This window comes from Staurois parvus, unplaced genomic scaffold (assembly GCF_062004578.1).
Source record: "Staurois parvus isolate SC_StPar_1 unplaced genomic scaffold, SC_StPar_1.0 ptg000575l, whole genome shotgun sequence".
In the NCBI taxonomy this organism is placed as follows: domain Eukaryota; kingdom Metazoa; phylum Chordata; class Amphibia; order Anura; family Ranidae; genus Staurois; species Staurois parvus.
This window is the reverse complement of record NW_028318371.1, coordinates 3,075,439-3,095,250: the sequence shown is the minus strand read 5'-3', so window position 1 is coordinate 3,095,250 and position 19,812 is coordinate 3,075,439. Positions and strand designations below refer to the sequence as shown.

The window sequence follows — 19,812 nt, the reverse complement described above, 5'->3', positions numbered from 1 at the left end:
GGCCTCCCATAGCTGCTGCCAGGCCCCTAATCTGCCATGGGCCCCTGTACCGCCTCCTCATGCTACTGCCAGGTCCACAGTGTGTCATGCCATGTGCCACTTTCAGGTGTCCTCACACTGCTGCTGGGTTCCATTTTGTCATAGGGTGCTGGCAGATTACGGGCCTCACATTGCTGCGGCCAGGCCCCTAATCCGCCATGGGCCCCTGTACCGCCTCCTCATGCTGCTGCCAGGTCCACAGTGTGTCATGCCATGTGCCACTTTCAGGTGTCCTCACACTGCTGCTGGGTTCCATTTTGTCATAGGGTGCTGGCAGATTACGGGCCTCACATTGCTGCGGCCAGGCCCCTAATCTGCCATGGGCCCCTGTACCGCCTCCTCACGCTGCTGCCAGGTCCACAGTGTCTCATGGGTCCCTGTTCGGCCTCCCATTGCTGCTGTCTCCATCGCCACACTCTGCCATGTTCCACTTTCAGGTGTCCTCACACTGCTGCTGGGTTCCATTTTGTCATAGGGTGCTGGCAGATTACGGGCCTCACATTGCTGCGGCCAGGCCCCTAATCTGCCATGGGCCCCTGTACCGACTCCTCATGCTGTGACGTTGCAACAAGGTGGAATTCAACCCTACATATGTTAGACCGCCTTTACGAACAGCGAAAGGCCATCACCGATTTCCTGATGTTACAAGCGGATAAAGGTACTCCCCTGTGTAACTTAGATGTCAGCCATTGGCAGCTCATGCGTGACACCTGCCGCTTGCTCAGGCCCTTTGAGGAGGCCACGCTATTCGTGAGTCGGCAGGACTATGGGATGAACGACGTCATTCCTCTGTTGCACGTCCTGGAACAAATGCTGTTAACAATGGCTGGTCAGGGTGCGGTAGACGTGGCGCACAGATCTCAACGCCACATGACCCCTGTGGGGGCAGGACAGGAAGAAGAGGAGGAGGTAGAGGAGGACATTTGTGCTCAGGAATTATTGAGTGAAATGGGTGGTTTTTCCACTCAGCGGACAGGAGTGGAGGAGCAGGAGCATCTGGTAGAGGAGGAGGAGGAGGAGACAGAGGACCCAGACGCACCGTGGCAGTATGCTGTGGAGATGGAGGCAGGGAGTCCCTCGCATTCCTTGGCACAAATGGCCCATAGCATGCTCGGTTGCTTGCGTAGCGACAGCCGAATAATAACCATCAGACAGAGGGATGACTTTTGGCTGTCCACCTTGTTGGACCCTCGCTACCGTTCCAAAATGGTGGCCTTTTTCACACCTGCTGAGAGGGAGGCCAAAATTACGTACTATAAAAACCAACTATGTAGTCAGTTGGTCTCTGCCTTTCTGCGCCAACGTCCATCCTCAGACACTGTGGGCCCTGTGCGCTCGCGTTCCGCTGCCATGGCAGCAGGGGAGGGGTGGGGTGGTAGGAGCAGTGGCAGCTCCACCAGCAGCGTGGGTCCCTGTACGGCCTCCCATTGCTGCTGTCTCCATTGCCACACTCTGCCATGTGCCACTTTCAGGTCTCCTCACACTGCTGCTGTGTTCCATTTTGTCATAGGGTGCTGTATGGCCTCCCATTGCTGCTGCCTCCACCGCCACACTGTGGCTCCACACTCTGGTTTTGGCCCCGTGACTGGCCAAATGAGTGAAGTGTGCGGTGATTCTAAGATCGACGGCACTCATCTGCATGTCATACTGACTGACAGTATTATTTCTCTTCACCAGCAGACTCCAAGGGCATTTAAATTAAAGGTACAGTGTTCTGCAGTAATATAAAGGCTTTCTGAAGCCTAGAAACACCCTTTTATAAGTTAAAATCGCAGCGAATATATTCGACTCGAATCAAATTTTTTTCACGAATTCGCCGAATCAGTCGAATCGAATTTTTGAATACTTCGCTCATCTCTAGTGATAATCACAACAAACATATAATGACAATAATGAATGATAAACGTATATAGAGTGAGCGCTGCTAGGGGGCAAAGGTGACAATGTGAGGACACCGTCTTATGATGACGTTTATGTTATGAACACCAAAATCAAGGTGACAACTTCTAGGAAGTTCATACAGTCAAATGCATCAATAATCCAGATATTAAGGTGCTCCGTGCTCCGTGTTCCGTGACTCCAGGTGAGAAGAACCGGTAACACTATGGACTTACCAGAAGCACATATTTCATGTGCAGAAAAGACATCCAAAAAGGGGGAAGGTCACCTGGGTCTGGTCTAGGGCTGCGGGGGTCCTCAAGCTCAATGTGGACACATGGGATGACACTGCTCACACTGGGGTCACACTCCGCTCATATACCCATCCAGCTCCAAAGATCACAGCATACAGGGACCCTCCAGATCCAGAAAAAGGTTCCACCTTGCAGGGCTCATGAATAACCCAGCCAGAGAGTAGATATGTGCCAATAGTGAAGTATGTTTATTGTAAAGGCAAATATTTTAAATAGATGTCAAAGAACTCACATGTGAAGGTACAGTATATAAAAATGGCCGCCGGCCTCCTCGTGGCCGTGCGTGGTGTGACGTCACTCCGGAGGGCTCCCCTTGACACGTTTCGTGCACCAGCACATTGTCAAAGGACAGGGGTCAGAAGCGCAGTGTACTGGATCTGCTGGGCGGAGGACAGGGGTCAGAAGGGCAGTGTACTGGATCTGCTGGGCAGAGGACAGGGGTCAGAAGGGCAGTGTACTGGGTCTGCTGGGCAGAGGACAGGGGTCAGAAGGGCAGTGTACTGGATCTGCTGGGCGGAGGACAGGGGTCAGAAGGGCAGTGTACTGGGTATGCTCTGCAACAGACAGGGATCCCAAAGGCAGTTTACTGGATCTGCTGGGCAGAGGACAGGGGTCAGAAGGGCAGTGTACTGGATCTGCTGGGCAGAGGACAGGGGTCAGAAGGGCAGTGTACTGGATCTGCTGGGCGGAGGACAGGGGTCAGAAGGGCAGTGTACTGGGTATGCTCTGCAACAGACAGGGATCCCAAAGGCAGTGTACTGGGTCTGCTGGGCAGAGGATAGGGGTCAGCAGAGTGAAGGACAGGGGCCAGTAGTAAGGGAAGCAAAGTTCAGAGGTCAGTAGTGACCCAGAGTTCAGAGGTCAGTAGTAAGTGACACAGTGGACAAATTTTGTCTAACAGTTGGAGGGACTCGTGGGAGTGGATGATCCCCCCCTTAAATTAAGAATCCCCATCAGTGTTCCCCCTCAAACAAGGTCCCCCCTAATATCAGAGTCCCTAGAGTTACCCCCTTTACTTTAGGGTCCCCAGAGCCACCCAAAATAACAAGGTCCCTAAGTCTACAGAGTTTTTCTTGTTAAATCAGGGTCCCCCCTCCTCCCTACATCAGGGTCCTCAGGGTCCCCTCCTTACATTAGTGTTCCCAGTGCAATCCCCCCTTCCATCATGGTCTCCAGGGTCCCTTTCATTCCATCAGACTCCCCAGATCCCCCCCTTCCTTCTATCAGGCTTTCCAGAGCCCCCTCTCCTTCAATCAGAGTCCACTCCCCAGAGCCCCCCCTTCTTTACATCAGGGTCCACTCTCCAAAGCCCCTACTTCCTTATATCAGGGTCCACTCCCCATCGGGGTTCCTGGAACATTGCTCCTTACATCGAGGTCCCTATATTCACCCCCACCTTACATCAAGGTACCTCCTTACGTCAGGGTCCCCAGAGTCCCTCTGCTTACATCAGGGTCCCTAGAGCCCCCCCTTCCTTCCATCAGGGTCCACTCCCCAGTGCCCTCCCCTTCCTTCCATCAGGGTCCACTCCCCAGAGCCCTCCCCTTCCTTCCATCAGGGTCCACTCCCCAGAGCCCTCCCTTTCCTTCCATCAGGGTCCACTCCCCAGAGTCCCTAATACCTTACATCAGGAGGAGGCGGGGCACTGCCAGCAGGCTTGGAGGGGGAAGCTCCGCCCGTCCTCTAAATGCAGCACGCTCCCAGCACAGAATGATTCCAGGTCACCTGATTGCTGTGATGGCCATTGATTGGCTATCACAGAGATCAGTCATTGTGAAGCCCACCCCCGTGTTTTCTCTCTCTGAATGTAGGAGATACATTTTATCTACCTCTCTCCTTGCAGAGAGAAAAAAAAACAACTGTGTGTAATAAATATTATAAAAAAATAATTATTAAAAAAAAACACCTAGATGGAGGTTTGTCAGACCTCGGTCAGTGCCAGGGTTAGTGTTTGGGTCAAGGTCAGGGTCAGTATTATTTTGATCAGGATTTTTTTTTCTAAATCAGTGTCAGTGTCAGTTAGTGTCGGTGTGTTTTATGTAGGATAAAAAAAAAGAAAAAAATCAGAATGCGCACTGTTGATTCTAGGCTGTACTACGGGTACAAACAACTAACATACACACATGTGGTATCGCTGCGATCGTCAGGAGCAGGAGAATTTATTTTGGGTTGTTCTTTGGTGATAGGTTATGGTAGAAGCAAGAAATATACAGCTAAATAAAAAAAATGATTTATTTTACTATTATTGATAAAAATCAAGAGATATCCATTATCATTTACCATCAAATGAATGAAAGTACAATTTCTCCCGAAATAATTGCGGTATAATCCCCCTGAATGCACACAGTAGTAGTGATGATATGTACAGATTCACTAACACATGTCAAAGTTACAAAATTGTGCTTAGGCATTAACATTTGTTTTACCCTTAGGATCAAAGGGGTCAATTGAGCAAGAAGAAGCTAGAAGCTGATTGGCTCCCATGCACAGCTGCACCAAATTCTGAGCATTCAAGTTTTCATAACCCCCCCCCCCATGTGTTCCAGTGACACCTATCTAACCCCAGGTTCACACCCAAGCGGTTTCTGTAGAGTTTTTTAGAAATGCACAGCAGTCCATTTAACATGATTTCCTATGGGACAGGTTCACATCTCTTTTCACCCGGTGCATTTTTTGGAAAGGGTCAGGGACTTTTTTGAAAGCAAAACGTTGCGTTTTTGGTTCTATAGGCTTCAATGGGAAAGCTGCAGAAAAGCATGTATTGCGTTTTTGCATTTTAAATCTGCCTAGCAACAAGAAAAAAAAAAAAACGCGTCAAAAATGCAAAACAACGCAAAACGCAATGCAGAAACACATCAAACACAACCTGCATAGGTGTGACCCTAGACTAAGAGGGGGATTCCTCTGACCTCGGAGAGATTTCCTTGTGTCTCTGTGAACAGGAAATGAAAATATGTGAAAATAAAACTGAGCGAGGTTCTAACCCTTCCCTACTCTATCAAAACTAAAACAAAGGAAGGCTTTAGATACATTGTAACCAAAGCCTGAAAATGAACGCTTCAAAATACTAAACCGAACACTTCAAGGATTCAACAAAACTTTATTGAACCATCAAAGATGAAAGTTAGACAATAAAATGTACAATAAAATGTCAGCACACAATAATCAAATCCCAGAACATAAAATGGCACAAAAATAGAGACAAGATAAAATGCATAAAAGTGGAATCTAAAACCTTAAAATGCATGGAATATATAAAACAACACATATAAAAGGTAAAATGACTTCTCAGTAGAATTCCACAGAGACAACCAACAGGTGGATTTTGCTTTTTCACCACCCGATGCATTTTTTTCTCTTGACTGCATTAGTTTTCTTTTTTTAGGCTTTCTCCCCTCTGTTTTCACCTGGTGATCTGGTCAGCAGGGCTGGGACAAGGGGTGGGTAGGGGGGTGGATGCCCTGGGCACTGTGATATCATGTGAGGTGGGGGGCACCAAAAGAAGGTTGGGGGTGGTATTTGTGCAAGTAGGGGAGGTTTTTTTTGTGGGGTGGGGGGGTTGTGCTAGCAGGAATGATTGGGGGGATTTGTGTTAGGATGGGGGATTGGGGAGAATTTTTGCTGGGAGGGGCGATTTAGAGTGGGGGGAGAGGATTTGTACCTAGAAGTGAAATTTGAGGTGAGGGGTAGAGGATTTGTACTAGCAGTGGGGAATTTCTTTCAGGAATGAGTGGATTTGAGCTGGGGGGGAGGGGTTGGGGGAGCACACATTTGTGCTGGGAAGGGGATTTCAGCAAAGAGCAGACTTGTACTGGGAGGAGGGGGAATGCTTAGGGGATAAGCAGGCAGATTAGTCCATTTTTTTGTGGGGGAGGGGATTTTTGCTAACACATAATGCTCATACATCTTGGGGGGGGGGGCACAATTCAGCATGTTCCCCCTGGGCTCTAGATGATCTTGTCCCAGCACTGCTGGTCAGTAACACTCCTCCTGTATTAGATCGCCCCCACTCTGGAGGAAGCAGTACAGGGGGCAGCTTTGGACAGTAGCATTATCTGTCTGGGGGGAGGGGAGTGTTAAATGGACTAGCAGATTTAAATACACTAACAAATTGAAGCCAAACTCCAAGCAGTTACACCAAACATGCTTTCCCTTTTAGGATAAAGTTTTTACATAAATAAAAGTTGAGTATTGTAATCACCCCTGTCATTGGCAGATGGTTTGTCTCATCCCTATAACCGCTATATCTGCAAGAGAGCTTGTTCCTTTGAAAAACAACAGACATACTGGCAGGATCACCAGATAAAAATAGAGGAAAGAAAGCCTAAAAAATAAAACTAATGCAGCCGTCACATCTAAGAATTGGTAAGCTGCAATATAACAAATGTTTCCCTTTGGGTTTAATACGGCTTTGAGGTACAGAATGTCCTTCCCTTATAACCACTTTACAGAATAAAATATTTTCACCTTTCTAGATGACTTATTTATAACAGTAAATAACCATCCAGCATAATCTCTGCTGTTCAGCAGTCAGACGGGTAAAAGGGCCATAAAACCGACTCATGATTAAATCTTCAAAGGGGTTGTAAACCCTTACCTATACCCAGTGCAGTGACTGGCCTCAGGAGATACACAGAGAGGAAACAAATCCTCCTACAGAAGTTGTACCTGTGTATCTGCAGCCTTCTCTTCTCTCTCCGGGCGCTCCATCACTCGATGTACGCGCTGCCGCTCGGCTCCGCCTCCTCACCGGTGATTGGGCGCCAAAACTGTAGCTCAGGAAAGGCACACAGGCAGCCAGTCACCTGCGAGGAGGTGGAGCCGAGCAGCCCCGCAAACATCGAGTGAGGGAGCACCCGGAGTGAATGAAGCAGGACAGCTGACCGCCCGGTAAGTGTACCGTGCTGATGGTGTTGCTGCAACCAGGCATGCTGGCTGCAGTAGCACCTAGGCTGGAGCAGGGGTCAGCAAGGTAAGTGTCATTGGGAGGAATAGTGCCCCATCGTTGGTGTCACTGAAACTAATGATGGGGCATTATTCCTCCCACTGACCCCAATGATGGAGCACTATTCCTCCCCTGACACCAACGATGGGGTACTATTCCTCCCCCCACTGACACCAACGATGGGGCACTATTCCTCCCCCCACTGACACCAACGATGGGGCACTATTCCTCTCCCCACTGACACCAACAATGGGGCACTATTCCTCCCCCCACTGACACCAACGATGGGGCACTATTCCTCTCCCCACTGACACCAACGATGGGGCACTATTCCTCTCCCCACTGACACCAACGATGGGGCACTATAACTCTCCCCACTGACACCAACGATGGGGTACTATTCCTCCCCCCACTGACACCAACGATGGGGCACTATTCCTCTCCCCACTGACACCAACAATGGGGCACTATTCCTCCCCCCACTGACACCAATGATGGAACACTATTCCTTCCACCACTGACACCAATGATGGGGTACTATTCCTCCCACTGACACCAATGTTGGGACACTATCCCCCCCGACACCAATGACGGGGCACTATTCCCCCCCACTTACACCAAAGATGTGACACTATTCCTCCCACTGACACCAACGATGGGGTACTATTCCTCCCCCCACTGACACCAACGATGGGGCACTATTCCTCCCCCCACTGACACCAACGATGGGGCACTATTCCTCTCCCCACTGACACCAACAATGGGGCACTATTCCTCCCCCCACTGACACCAATGAAGGAACACTATTCCTTCCACCACTGACACCAATGATGGGGTACTATTCCTCCCACTGACACCAATGATGGGACACTATCCCCCCCGATACCAATGACGGGGCACTATTCCCCCCCACTTACACCAAAGATGTGACACTATTCCTCCCACTGACACCAAAGACGGGATACTATTCCTCCCACTGACACCAAAGATGGGGCACTATTCCTCTCACTGACACCAAAGATGGGGCACTATTCCTCCCACTGACACCAGTGATGGGGCAATATTCCTCCCACTGATACCAATGATGGGGCACTATTTCTCCCACTGACACCAATGATGGGGCACTATTCCTCCCACTGACACCAATGATAGGTCCATTGCACTGGCGGTGAGGAGTAATATGAGCAGCGGCGGACTGACCATTTGGAAACTCGGATACTGCCCGAGGGCCTGGGGTCAGTAGAGGGCCCCATGAGATTCCCCTGGTACCTTTTTCCTATGAAAAAAGCCTATGCTTTTTTGAGTTTGGGCAAGGAAACGGGGGCCCCATGATCCCCTATTGCCTGGGGGCCCCATGAGTTGTCAGTCCGCCCCTGCATGTGAGATTTCTGAGCAGTGCGGTCCGGTTCAGGTGCGGATTACAGGCTACTGACTTCTATGGGAACCGTTTCTAAACCGCACGTGTGTGAACGGGATAAAATCCTGACCTGAACCTTTCCTGAACCTGATGTAAACCTGATCTGAACCGCTGAACAACTACTGTGCCAATTAGCTGTGAATCCTGAGCTTCAATCCGCACTGCACATGTGTGAATCAGCTCTTTATTGGGTCACATCAGGCAGACCCGTATACTACACAGCTGATGGGAGATCTAAAGGTTATTGTACAATCAGATTGTATAGTGTGTGGTCAGCCTAATGCTAAATAACCCCCCCCCCCCAAAATCTTGTCTTGTTGGGTGTGGAAGTGATGGAGGACACTCTCCTCAGCTGAGATCTACCAGATCTACCGATTGAAGAAATATATTATCTCTACAAACGGTGTCATCCTATGAACCAGATTCACATTTCTCAGCAGATTTCACCAGATCCAGGTCAGATTTCCTGTCATATGATCATTTTACACGTCTCCTGACCCCCCCAGAGATCTTTATACGACCTTTTCCTACCCGTAACCCGGCATGGAGGGGCTCAGTGAAGGTGGTGGTGAAGGTGTGGAGGTGTCTGATGGGGTCACACAGATCATAAAAGGACAGCTGCCCGGCCTCATAATCCACATAGATCCTGACTCTATCAGGGGGGGTATCGGGAGATATGCGGATTGTTTTATTATCATGTAATAGATTACACTCACTGTTATACTTCCACAAACTCCAGGACTTGTTATTACATCCAATCCCTGAATGCCCTCCTCTCCTCTCTATACTGGGATAACACATCCCGACTCCGCAACGTTCCCCCTCACTGACATCCACTTCCCAGTAATGTCGCCCCGAGGAAAAACTCTGACTGCTTAATACCTGATACCAGTACTGAAATCTCTCTGGTGTTTCTGGACGATTCTGCTCTATATCTGACCTGGATGCAGTTTTCATGTCATCTGATATCTGTAGATCATTATGAGCTGTGTTCACATCCAGTAATAAGTCTGAAGCTTCCTGTATATTGAAGCATACATTTCCCCCTTTTATCATATCAGATATCCCTGTGTGTAATGTGTGTGAGATTCCAGCCACATCCAGATCCCCTCCATCATGGAGGAGTCTATCATGTCTCTCTCTGTCCTCATCATCTCCCTCCTCAGTATCACACAAGTCCCCTGTGTCTGATTCCTGGAGGACAGTCAGGGGGTCGGTCATGTTACACAGCTCCTCAATGTCCCCCATCTTCCTGGACAGATCCTTCTTCTTTATCTCCAGTTGATGGATCATCTCAGACAATGGACATGAAAGCCGCTCTTCCTGGCTGGCGATCTCCCTCAGGACTCTCTTCTCCAGGTCCTCCAGTTGTCTCCTGAGCTCTATGAACAGGGCAGTGACTCTCTCTGTTAGGATGAGAGAAGGAGAAGAAGCGCCTCTAAGTGCAGCATAACACTTTAATGAAGATGAGAAGTAGGAACCCTCCCATGTATGAGGTACAAGTAATGCATGAAATAAAGTGGTGTGGTGTAACATGGGACAGGAGGGGGTGTCATCGGTGTCACTGAGCTGTCATCGGTAACAATGTGTCAGCGTTCCGCTGGAGCAGCGTGGTGGCTGGAGGGGGACAGCTGTGGAGCCGGCCAGCGTGCACGTCCTCCTCAAAGCCGGGGGGAACGCACGCTGGAACGCAGCGATGACGTGGGCGTGATGATGTCAGTTACCCAAGGTGCACTGTGATGCGTTTCGGAGCATGCGCTGGCCTGGAGAGGCGGAAGTGCGCTCCTTTATCAAGCCGGGGGAAGTGGGAGTCCGATAGTTGTATATATATGGAGTTAATCCTCAGAGGGGCTGATTGGCAATTAATTAACCAATTGTTTCAGCAATAATGTGATTCTACCATTGTTGTAAGGTGACACTGTGTGGTTAAAAGAGTACGGGAAGAGAATTAAAATTGTAAATGGATGAAAAAATAAGAAATTATTAATAGTGAAAATAAAATGGTATGGGAAAAAATGAAACAGGAAAATGGAAAACAGAGGAAATGAAAAGAAAAAGGAAAAAAAGACATTTGGATATCAATATTTATAAAATGTGAATAAAAATAGAAATGGCCAAAATGAAAAATAATAATGTAAAATCAAATGTGATTATATATGTAAAAAATAAAATATCTAAAATGTTTATATATATTAAAAAATATATATATACACAAAAAATTATAAAAAATTATAAAATAAAAAAAATAAAAAAATAAAATTAAAATACATTAAATATATATACATTGGGAAATTAAAAAATAATAAAGTGTAAAATTAAAAAATTACAAAATTTAAAAAACAATGAAATATAAAAATGAAAAATAAAAAATAAGTAAATAAATAAAAAAAAATTAAAAATTAAAATTAATAAAAATTAATTGAAAATTAAAAAATAAGAATTAAAATTAAAAAATATATATATATATAATTAGATATGTTGCACACAATGGTGTATGCTTGGTGAGATGGCTCATAAATTTAGCTAGTGGCATAGGATGTGAAGAGCACCTTGCAACAGTGGTATATAAAATAATTAGGTGAGTAAAAATGCAGTATAACCATGGTAACGGTAATGATGATAATCAAATACTGTAGAATAATGACAATATTACAAATATAAAAATAAAAGTATTATTATTATTATTACACAGGATTTATATAGCACCAACAGTTTGCTCAGCGCTTTACAATATAACGGGAGACAATACAGCAACAAAACAGTTCAATACAAGAGGGATTTGAGGGCCCTGCTCCTTGGATCTTACAATCTAGGAGGGAGGGGCTAGTGGTACAAAAGGTAGTAACTGTGGGGGATGGACTGGTTGGAAAAGTAGAAGATTCCATTATTAGCTGAGGGCAGGATAGGCTTCCCTGAAGAGATAGGTTTTCAGAGATCACCTAAAAGTGAGCAGAGTAGGCGATAGTCTGATAAATTGGGGTAGAGAGTTGCAGAGGATGAGGGAAGCTCCAGAGAAGTCCTGGAGACCCGCATGGGAGGAGGAGACAAGGCAGCTAGAGAGTAGGTCTTGCAAGGAGTGGAGAGGACGGTGTGGGTGATATTTAGAGACAAGATTGGTGATGTAATTTGGGGCAGAGTTATAAATGGCTTTGTACGTTATTGTTAATGTTTTGAATTTTATCCATTGGGCAATGGGAAGCCAGTGGAGGGATTGGCAGAGAGGGGTGGAGGACACTGAAGGAGGTCAGTGGAGGGATTGGCAGAGAGGGGTGGAGGACACTGAATGGAGGTCAGTGGAGGGATTGGCAGAGAGGGGTGGAGGACACTGAGTGGAGGTCAGTGGAGGGATTGGCAGAGAGGGGTGGAAGACACTGAGTGGAGGTCAGTGGAGGGATTGGCAGAGAGGGGTGGAGGACACTGAGTGGAGGTCAGTGGAGGGATTGGCAGAGAGGGGTGGAGGACACCGAGTGGAGGTCAGTGGAGGGATTGGCAGAGAGGGGTGGAGGACACTGAGTGGAGGTCAGTGGAGGGATTGGCAGAGAGGGGTGGAGGACACTGAGTGGAGGTCAGTGGAGAGATTGGCAGAGAGGGGTGGAGGACACTGAGTGGAGGCCAGTGGAGGGATTGGCAGAGAGGGGTGGCAGATACAGAACGGTTAGTAAGGTGGATGAGTCTGGCGGCAGCATTCATTATAGACTGAAGAGGGGATAGCCTGCGATGAGGTCGGCCAGTGAGGAGGGAGTTACAATAGTCGAGGTTTGATATAACAAGGGAGTGGATAAGTTGCTTAGTGGTTTCCGAGGTTAGGAACGGTCGTATCTTGGAGATGTTGCGGAGGTGAAGTCTACATGATTTGGACAGTGATTGGATTTGGGGCTGGAAGGACAGATGGGAGTCTAGGATTACACCTAGTATCCTGGTGTGAGGGGATGGACTGATGATTGTGTTACTGATTTTGATGGAGAAGTCCGGGGAGGGGGCACGGGCTGGAGGGAATACTAAGAGCTCAGTTTTGGAAAGATTGAGTTTGAGGAAGTGGAGTGACATCCATTCCGATATGTCACTTAGTAGGTTAGCAATGCGAGAGGAGACTGAAGGGGTGAGGTGAGGGGTAGACAGATAGATTTGCATGTCCTCAGCATAGAGATGGTACTTAAAGCCATGGGAGTTTATCAAATGACCAAGGGAGGAGGTGTAGATGGAGAAGAGAAGGGACTTGGACAGAACCTTGAGGGGCCCTTACAGAAAGAGGGAGTGAAGAGGAGGAGGCCGCTTTATATAGGTAACACTAAAGGAGCGCTGCGATAGGTAGGAGAAGAACCAGGAGAGAGCAGAGTCTCTGAGGCCAAGAGAGTAAAGTTTTTTGAGGAGGAGAGGATGTTCATCCATTTCAAAAGCCACAGAGAGGTCAAGTAGTAAGAGTACGGAGTAGTGGTCATTGGTTGGGATGAGTACGGAGTAGTGGTCATTGGTTGGGATGAGTACGGAGTAGTGGTCATTGGTTGGGATGAGTACGGAGTAGTGACCATTGGTTGGGATGAGTATGGAGTAGTGACCATTGGTTGGGATGAGTACGGAGTAGTGGTCATTGGTTGGGATGAGTACGGAGTAGTGGTCATTGGTTGGGATGAGTACGGAGTAGTGGTCATTGGTTGGGATGAGTACAGAGTAGTGGCCATTGGTTGGGATGAGTACAGAGTAGTGGTCATTGGTTGGGATGAGTATGGAATAGTGGCCATTGGTTTTAGCAGTTAGTAGATCATTAGTGAGTTTTAGTAGGGCAGTTTCAATGGAGTGTAGTGAGCGAAAGCCAGACTGTAAAGGGTCAAGAAGGTTGTTGTCGGTGAGGTGGGAGCTCAGGCGATTGTAGACTAAGTGTTCTAGGAGTTTAGAGGTAAATGGCAGCAGGGAGATGGGTCTTAGGTTGTTCAGGTTGGTGGGGTCCAGGGAGGGCTTTTTAAGTATGGGAGTGATGTGCGCATGCTTTGGAGGGGAGGGGAAGGCACCAGTAGAGAGGGAAAGATTGAAGATGTGAGTGAGGGAGCATAGGATGGAAGAGGAGGGTGACCGTAGTAGTTGTGAGGGGACAGGATCCAGGGGGCAGGTAGTGAGATGGGCTTCTGAGAAAACCTTAGTGACCTCTTCAGTAGTAGCAAGGTCAAAAGAGGAAAGTGTTGAGGGAGGTTTAGTATAAGGTATGCTAAGTGGGATGGATTTCTGTGCAGTGGCGATGCCCCTATGAATCTTGTTTTTGAAATGATTTGCAATCTCATGAGCAGTGAGTGAGGTACTGGGTGGGTGTGGAGGTGGAGAAAGTAGAGCGTTAAAAAGTAGAGAAGAGGAGGACTGGATGACAAGGTATTAATAAGGTAATAATAATATATATATATATAAATGTAGGTACGGGGAATGGAATTATTAATTATTTATGAAGCAGCGGGGGGATGATGCATAGATATGACCACGATGTTGTTGTAGAGGGACCATATAATCTGGGACGGAGTTGGGAAAATTAAAATATCGGAAAAAATAATAATAAAAAAAAAAATAGAAAAATTAGAATATAAATAAAAAATTATAAATAAAAAATTGTTAGACCTGTTAGACCAGCTGATTTTTCTTGTACTTTTCCCTTACGTTCCTGCAGACTCTGGACTCTTTTCTCCGTCTTCTCTGTCTCTGTCATCAGTTTCTGCAGAACGTTTCTCAGTTTCTGTTTCTTCTTCTCAGAAGCCTCATCCAGAGTCTCCACCTTGTGTCCCTGGTGTTCTCCATCCAGCCTGCAGGACACACAGATACAGGCGGCATCTGCAGCACAGTAATATTTAAGAAGCTCCCTATGGATGGCACATTTTCTGTTCTCCATGGAAGTGGTGGGGTCAGTTAGGACATGTTCTGGTGACTTGCTGTGGATTCTCAGGTGATTATCACATAGAGAAGCTTCACACATCAGACAGGATCTAACAGCGGGTACAGGAGAGTGAATGCAGTAAGTACAGAAGATTCCAGTCTTCTTCTCATCTGGCTGAGTAGACCGGAAGGTCTCCACTATGTTACGTAGTGTGATGTTCCTCTGCAATGCAGGCCGATCCTGGAACTCTTCTCTGCACTGAGGACAGGAATAACCTCCAGACCCCTCCTGTGTATCCAACGATCGATCAATACAGACCCGGCAGAAGTTGTGTCCACATCTCAGGTTTACAGGATCGGTATAAATGTTCAGACAGATGGAACAGTCCAGCTCCTCTCTCAGATCAGCAGACGCCATCGCTGACAGCAGAAGTGAGAAGTGAAAGTGAAAGTCTCCGACGCGGAAAATCTAAAGGTCGTCTCACATTTCTCAGCACAGGGCGGGGCTGAGCTGGTGTTGTAGTTTTATCTTCAGGAAGTTTGTGGATAAAGCAAATGTTTATATATTAAAGGAATATATTCTGACATTTGTAAACTGATCTGTTTTTTTTATACGTCAATGACTTTTAAATAGTAAATTGCATCTGCAGACAAGACATAAAACTGGCTTATATACCGCAGCGTGAAATGCTATTGGCATGTTTCTGTTTGTTGTATTTTGTGGTTAAGGCTGAGTTCACACACAAACGCACAGGAATCGCTGCATTTCCCCACCACATAGCAATCCCACTGTGTTCATGCCATCTGCTGCAGGTGTCAACTAAAAGTTAAAGCGGAGCTCCACCCAAAAGGGGAAGTTCCGCTTTAAGCCTTTGTCCCTCATTCCCCATTAAGGATTGGCACCTTTGGGGAGCGGGGGGAGCGGGTACCCGAAATTGACATGTGCCCGCTCCCACTTCCGCTGGGATCACCTAGGCATTCGAAAGCAGAAGTTGTTCTCCACCCCCCTCTCTCCCCGAGAGAAGAAAAGCAGCCGTGGTGAGGACACCGCTGGACCTAAGGACAGGTAAGTGTCTGTATTTTATAGGTCAGAAGCTCCAGTTTTTGTATTTGCGGACTTTAATTTTTTTGTTCAGCTGGAACTCCACTTTAACAACTCCCCAAAAGCAGGTTGCAGAACATATTGCATTTGCTTGAATCAGATCACATGGGTATGAACCATGGCGGGATCTAGGGGGGTGCTGGGGTGGGTTATGCCCCCCCCCCCTAGATTGCAGCTGCGCCCACCCAGGCAACCCCCCATGAATACTGTGCCCAAGCAGGGTTGCCAAACCGTTGGTCAGGGAAGCAATCTGTAGGGGCGGCTGGCTGCATCTGCCAAGTCTCTGTGTCCCAGACTCCAGGTAACGAGCTCTCCCCCCCTCCCCTCTGCATAGACGGGAGAGGAGACAGGACTTGATCTATTCCAGCTGATCCCGCCCCTCTCCCCCTGTCTGCCCCGCCCACACACAGCCAGTGCAGTGCCTCAGAAAGGGAATGTGGGCAGGAGATATGAAACTTAGCCCCTGGAAGCTCCACCCTCTCTGCATGATGGATGACGTTGCCTGAGTCTTCAGATCCCAGTTCGGGGTGAGTGAGCCCTGCTCTATGACTGACCTGTCCCCATCTTCCTCCCTTCTCCCCCTCCCTGTTCTAGAAGGTTTTGCAGACATGATTTCATGTCTAGGGACACCTGAAGTACTATTGCGGATGGCTGACCGACTACTAGTTGGAGAAACTGAGAGATATTTAACTCCCAAGTCTGCCATGCTTCTGTTTAACCCCCTCCTGCCCACAATCCCTTTAAGAGCTCCTTCACACTAGCTTTGGTCTCTGAAGAGCAATCTGTGTTCAGATCACTCTTCAGAGAGCATTTGGCAGGCAGCAAGGAGGTGTTGTATCTCCTCCTCACCACCTTCCTTAACCCCTCGCCCTCCTGAGGATTCCCCCCCCCCCCCCCCCCCCCTCCTGACCAGGGTATTTTTTGTGTTTCGGCGCTGTGTTACTTTAACTGACAATTGCGCGGTCATGCAACGCTGCACCCAAATGAAATTTATGTCCTTTTTTCCCCATAAATAGAGCTTTCTTTTGGTGGTATGTGATCACCTGTGCATTTTTAATTTTTTGCGCAAAAACATACTATTTTGAGAAAAAAAACCTTATTTTTTACTTTTTGCTATTAAACATGTCCAGTAAAAAAATTTAAAAAATCAAATTTCATCATAAATTTAGGCCAAAATGCATTCTGTGACATTTCTTTGGTAAAAATAGTTTTTTACTAGTAATGGCGGTGATCAGCGACTTATAGCAGGACTGCGGAGGGCATTCTGACACTGGGGGGGGGGGGGACTAACTGCCATTGACACCCCAGTGACACCAATACAGTGATCAGTGCTAATAAAAAGCACTGATGCTGTGCTAATGGAACTGGGCAGGAAAAGTTTAATTTGAGTGGCGATCAAAGGGTTAACTGTGTGCTGGGTGTGTTTCAGTGTACGTGTGCTGCTATGCAGAGCCATACAAAGCAGTGTGCAGGAGCCGACAGGGGAGAGATCTGTATTGTTTACGTACAGTTCTCTCCCTTCATCAGTAATTCTCCTCGATCACCGGGTACTGGCAAGTAATGACCCTCCGGGACCCGGTGATTGACAGCCGAGGCCGTGAATAGCTGTACGGGTAGGTCACATGCGCCCCCTACACGGAACTGCAGAATCAGGTACACATACACGTGATTTTGCGCTCCCGTGGCGCCCTGTAGCAGTATTACTGATCTAGGGCGGACAGGAAGGGGTTAACCCCTGGAACCCCACATTAGCACACCGCAGCCGTATACATTGCATGCAGTTGTGAGGCGCTTACAGAGCAGCCCCATTCACTGGACTAGAACACGGTTATCAGGCACTGTGCCCACAGAACGCAACAGAGGGGATCATTTATGTCATGGCCACGAAACAAAGAATCACATTGGCCGCGTGTTGTCAGCCGTCTGTAAATTTACTGATGGTTTGTAGAAAAACAGACACTTTTCTCCTGTCCATAAATGCGGACCGGAGAAAAGAGCCCTAAAAATCCCTCATCAGTCATCAGCTCTGAACTGCACATGCTCAGTATGGAGCCATCCTATTAGAGAATTGCCAGGCTCGGCCTCAGGGTGTGGGCGGGTCCGGGTGTGGGCGGGTCTGGGTGTGGGCGGGTCCGGGTGTGGGCGGGTCCGGGTGTGCCCCTGTACAGTGACATCATGGCAGGCTTATCAGGCTTATCATCAGGCATGGCTTATATTTACTCGCTCCACCGCAGGAGTTTCGGTCGAACCTGGCAGTTCCCTGATTGGCTGGCTCTGGTACTGTGCATTAGCAGTTAAGATCCAGCAACAAGGGGATTTTCTTAAAGCCTTTTCATGCCAGCCACCCGCCAGTGGTGAAAGGGGCACTCTGCTGTAAGGAGGCACTCTACTTGGTTCTGATGTAAGGGGGCACTCTGCTTGGCTCTCATGTAAGGAGGCACTCTGCTGTAAGGGGGCACTCTGCTTAGCTCTGATGTAAGGGGGCACTCTGCTGTAAGGGGGCACTCTACTTAGCTCTGATGTAAGGGGACACTCTGCTGTAAGGGGGCATTATGCTTGGCTCTGATGTAAGGGGGCACTCTGCTTGGCTCTCATGTAAGGAGGCACTCTGCTGTAAGGGGGCACTCTGCTTTGTTCTGATGTAAGGGGGCACTCTGATTGGCTTTGATGTTAGGGGCACTCTGCTGTAAGGGGGCACTCTGCTTTGTTCTGATGTAAGGGGGCACTCTGCTTGGCTTTGATGTTAGGGGGCAATCTGCTGTAAGGGGGCACTCTGCTTAGCTCTGATGTAAGGGGGCACTCTGCTTGGCTCTCATGTAAGGAGGCACTCTGCTGTAAGGGGGCACTCTGCTTTGTTCTGATGTAAGGGGGCACTCTGCTTGGCTTTGATGTTAGGGGCACTCTGCTGTAAGGGGGCACTCTGCTTAGCTCTGATGTAAGGGGGCACTCTGCTGTAAGGGGGCACTCTACTTAGCTCTGATGTAAAGGGACACTCTGCTGTAAGGGGGCATTATGCTTGGCTCGGATGTAAGGGGGCACTCTGCTTGGCTCTGATGTAAGGGGCACTCTGCTTGGCTCTGTTGTAAGGGGGCACTCTGCTGTAAGGGGGCACTCTGCTTGGCTCTGATGTAAGGGGGCACTCTGCTTGGCTCTGATGTAAGGGGGCACTTTTCTGTAAGGGGGCACTCTGCTTGGCTCTGATGTAAGGGGGCACTCTTCTGTAAGGGGGCACTCTGCTTGGCTCTGATGTAAGGGGGCACTCTTCTGTAAGGGGGCACTCTGCTTGGCTCTGATGTAAGGGGGCACTCTGCTGTAAGGGGGCACTCTGCTTAGCTCTGATGTAAGGGGGCACTCTGCTGTAAGGGGGCACTCTGCTTGGCTCTGATGTAAGGGGACACTCTGCTGTAAGGGGGCACTTTGCTTGGCTCTGATGTAAGGGGGCACTCTGCTGTAAGGGGGCACTCTGCTTGGCTCTGATGTAAGGGGGCACTCTTCTGTAAGGGGGCACTCTGCTTGGCTCTGATGTAAGGGGGCACACTTCTGTAAGGGGGCACTCTGCTTGGCTCTGATGTAAGGGGGCAAACTTCTGTAAGGGGGCACTCTGCTTGGCTCTGATGTAAGGGGGCACTCTGCTTGGCTCTGATGTAAGGGGGCACTTTTCTATAAGGGGGCTCTCTGCTTGGCTCTGATGTAAGGGGGCACTCTTCTGTAAGGGGGCACTCTGCTTGGCTCTGATGTAAGGGGGCACACTTCTGTAAGGGGGCACTCTGCTTGGCTCTGATGTAAGGGGGCACTCTGCTTGGCTCTGATGTAAGGGGGCACTTTTCTGTAAGGGGGCTCTCTGCTTGGCTCTGATGTAAGGGGGCACTCTGCTTGGCTCTGATGTAAGGGGGCACTCTGCTTGGCTCTGATGTAAGGGGGCACTCTGCTGTAAGGGGGCACTCTGCTGGTCTCTGATGTAAGAGGGCACTCTGCTGGTCTCTGATGTAAGGGGTGGTACTCTGCTGTAAGGTAGGACTCTGTGGACTTTGATGTAAGGTGAGGCTTTGAAGACACAGATTTACAGGGGACTCTGATGTGTAGGGGGAATACTGTTGACTTTGATATAAAGGGGAACTCTGATGTGAACATGGCGCTCATCCTGACTGCTACATTCTATACATTTTTCTTTTTTTGCTTCCTCCTGGCCCATGTACTTTATCCAGTATGCTGTACATAGACCGGATCAAGGTGTTCATTGTCTCAGCTGTTGGTTTTAGTGAAGTTC

At 48.4% G+C, this 19,812-nt stretch overlaps 1 protein-coding gene across 2 annotated transcripts; it reads right to left on the bottom strand.

Annotated features, from left to right (window-relative positions):
* Window positions 1–6,829: 6,829 nt before the first annotated feature.
* LOC149450341 (E3 ubiquitin/ISG15 ligase TRIM25-like) lies at window positions 6,830–14,861 on the bottom strand. 2 transcript variants are annotated; one of them, XM_089692044.1, is made up of 2 exons: window positions 14,192–14,861; window positions 6,830–9,999 (listed from the first exon to the last, which is right to left on the bottom strand). In XM_089692044.1, exons 1-2 carry the CDS (start codon window positions 14,859–14,861, stop codon window positions 9,071–9,073), a joined length of 1,599 nt encoding a protein of 532 aa, XP_089548170.1. In that variant the 3' UTR covers window positions 6,830–9,070. The 2 variants fall into 2 exon arrangements, with proteins under 2 accessions (XP_089548170.1, XP_089548171.1); XM_089692045.1 differs by having other exon boundaries at window positions 14,201–14,861.
* Window positions 14,862–19,812: the final 4,951 nt, after the last annotated feature.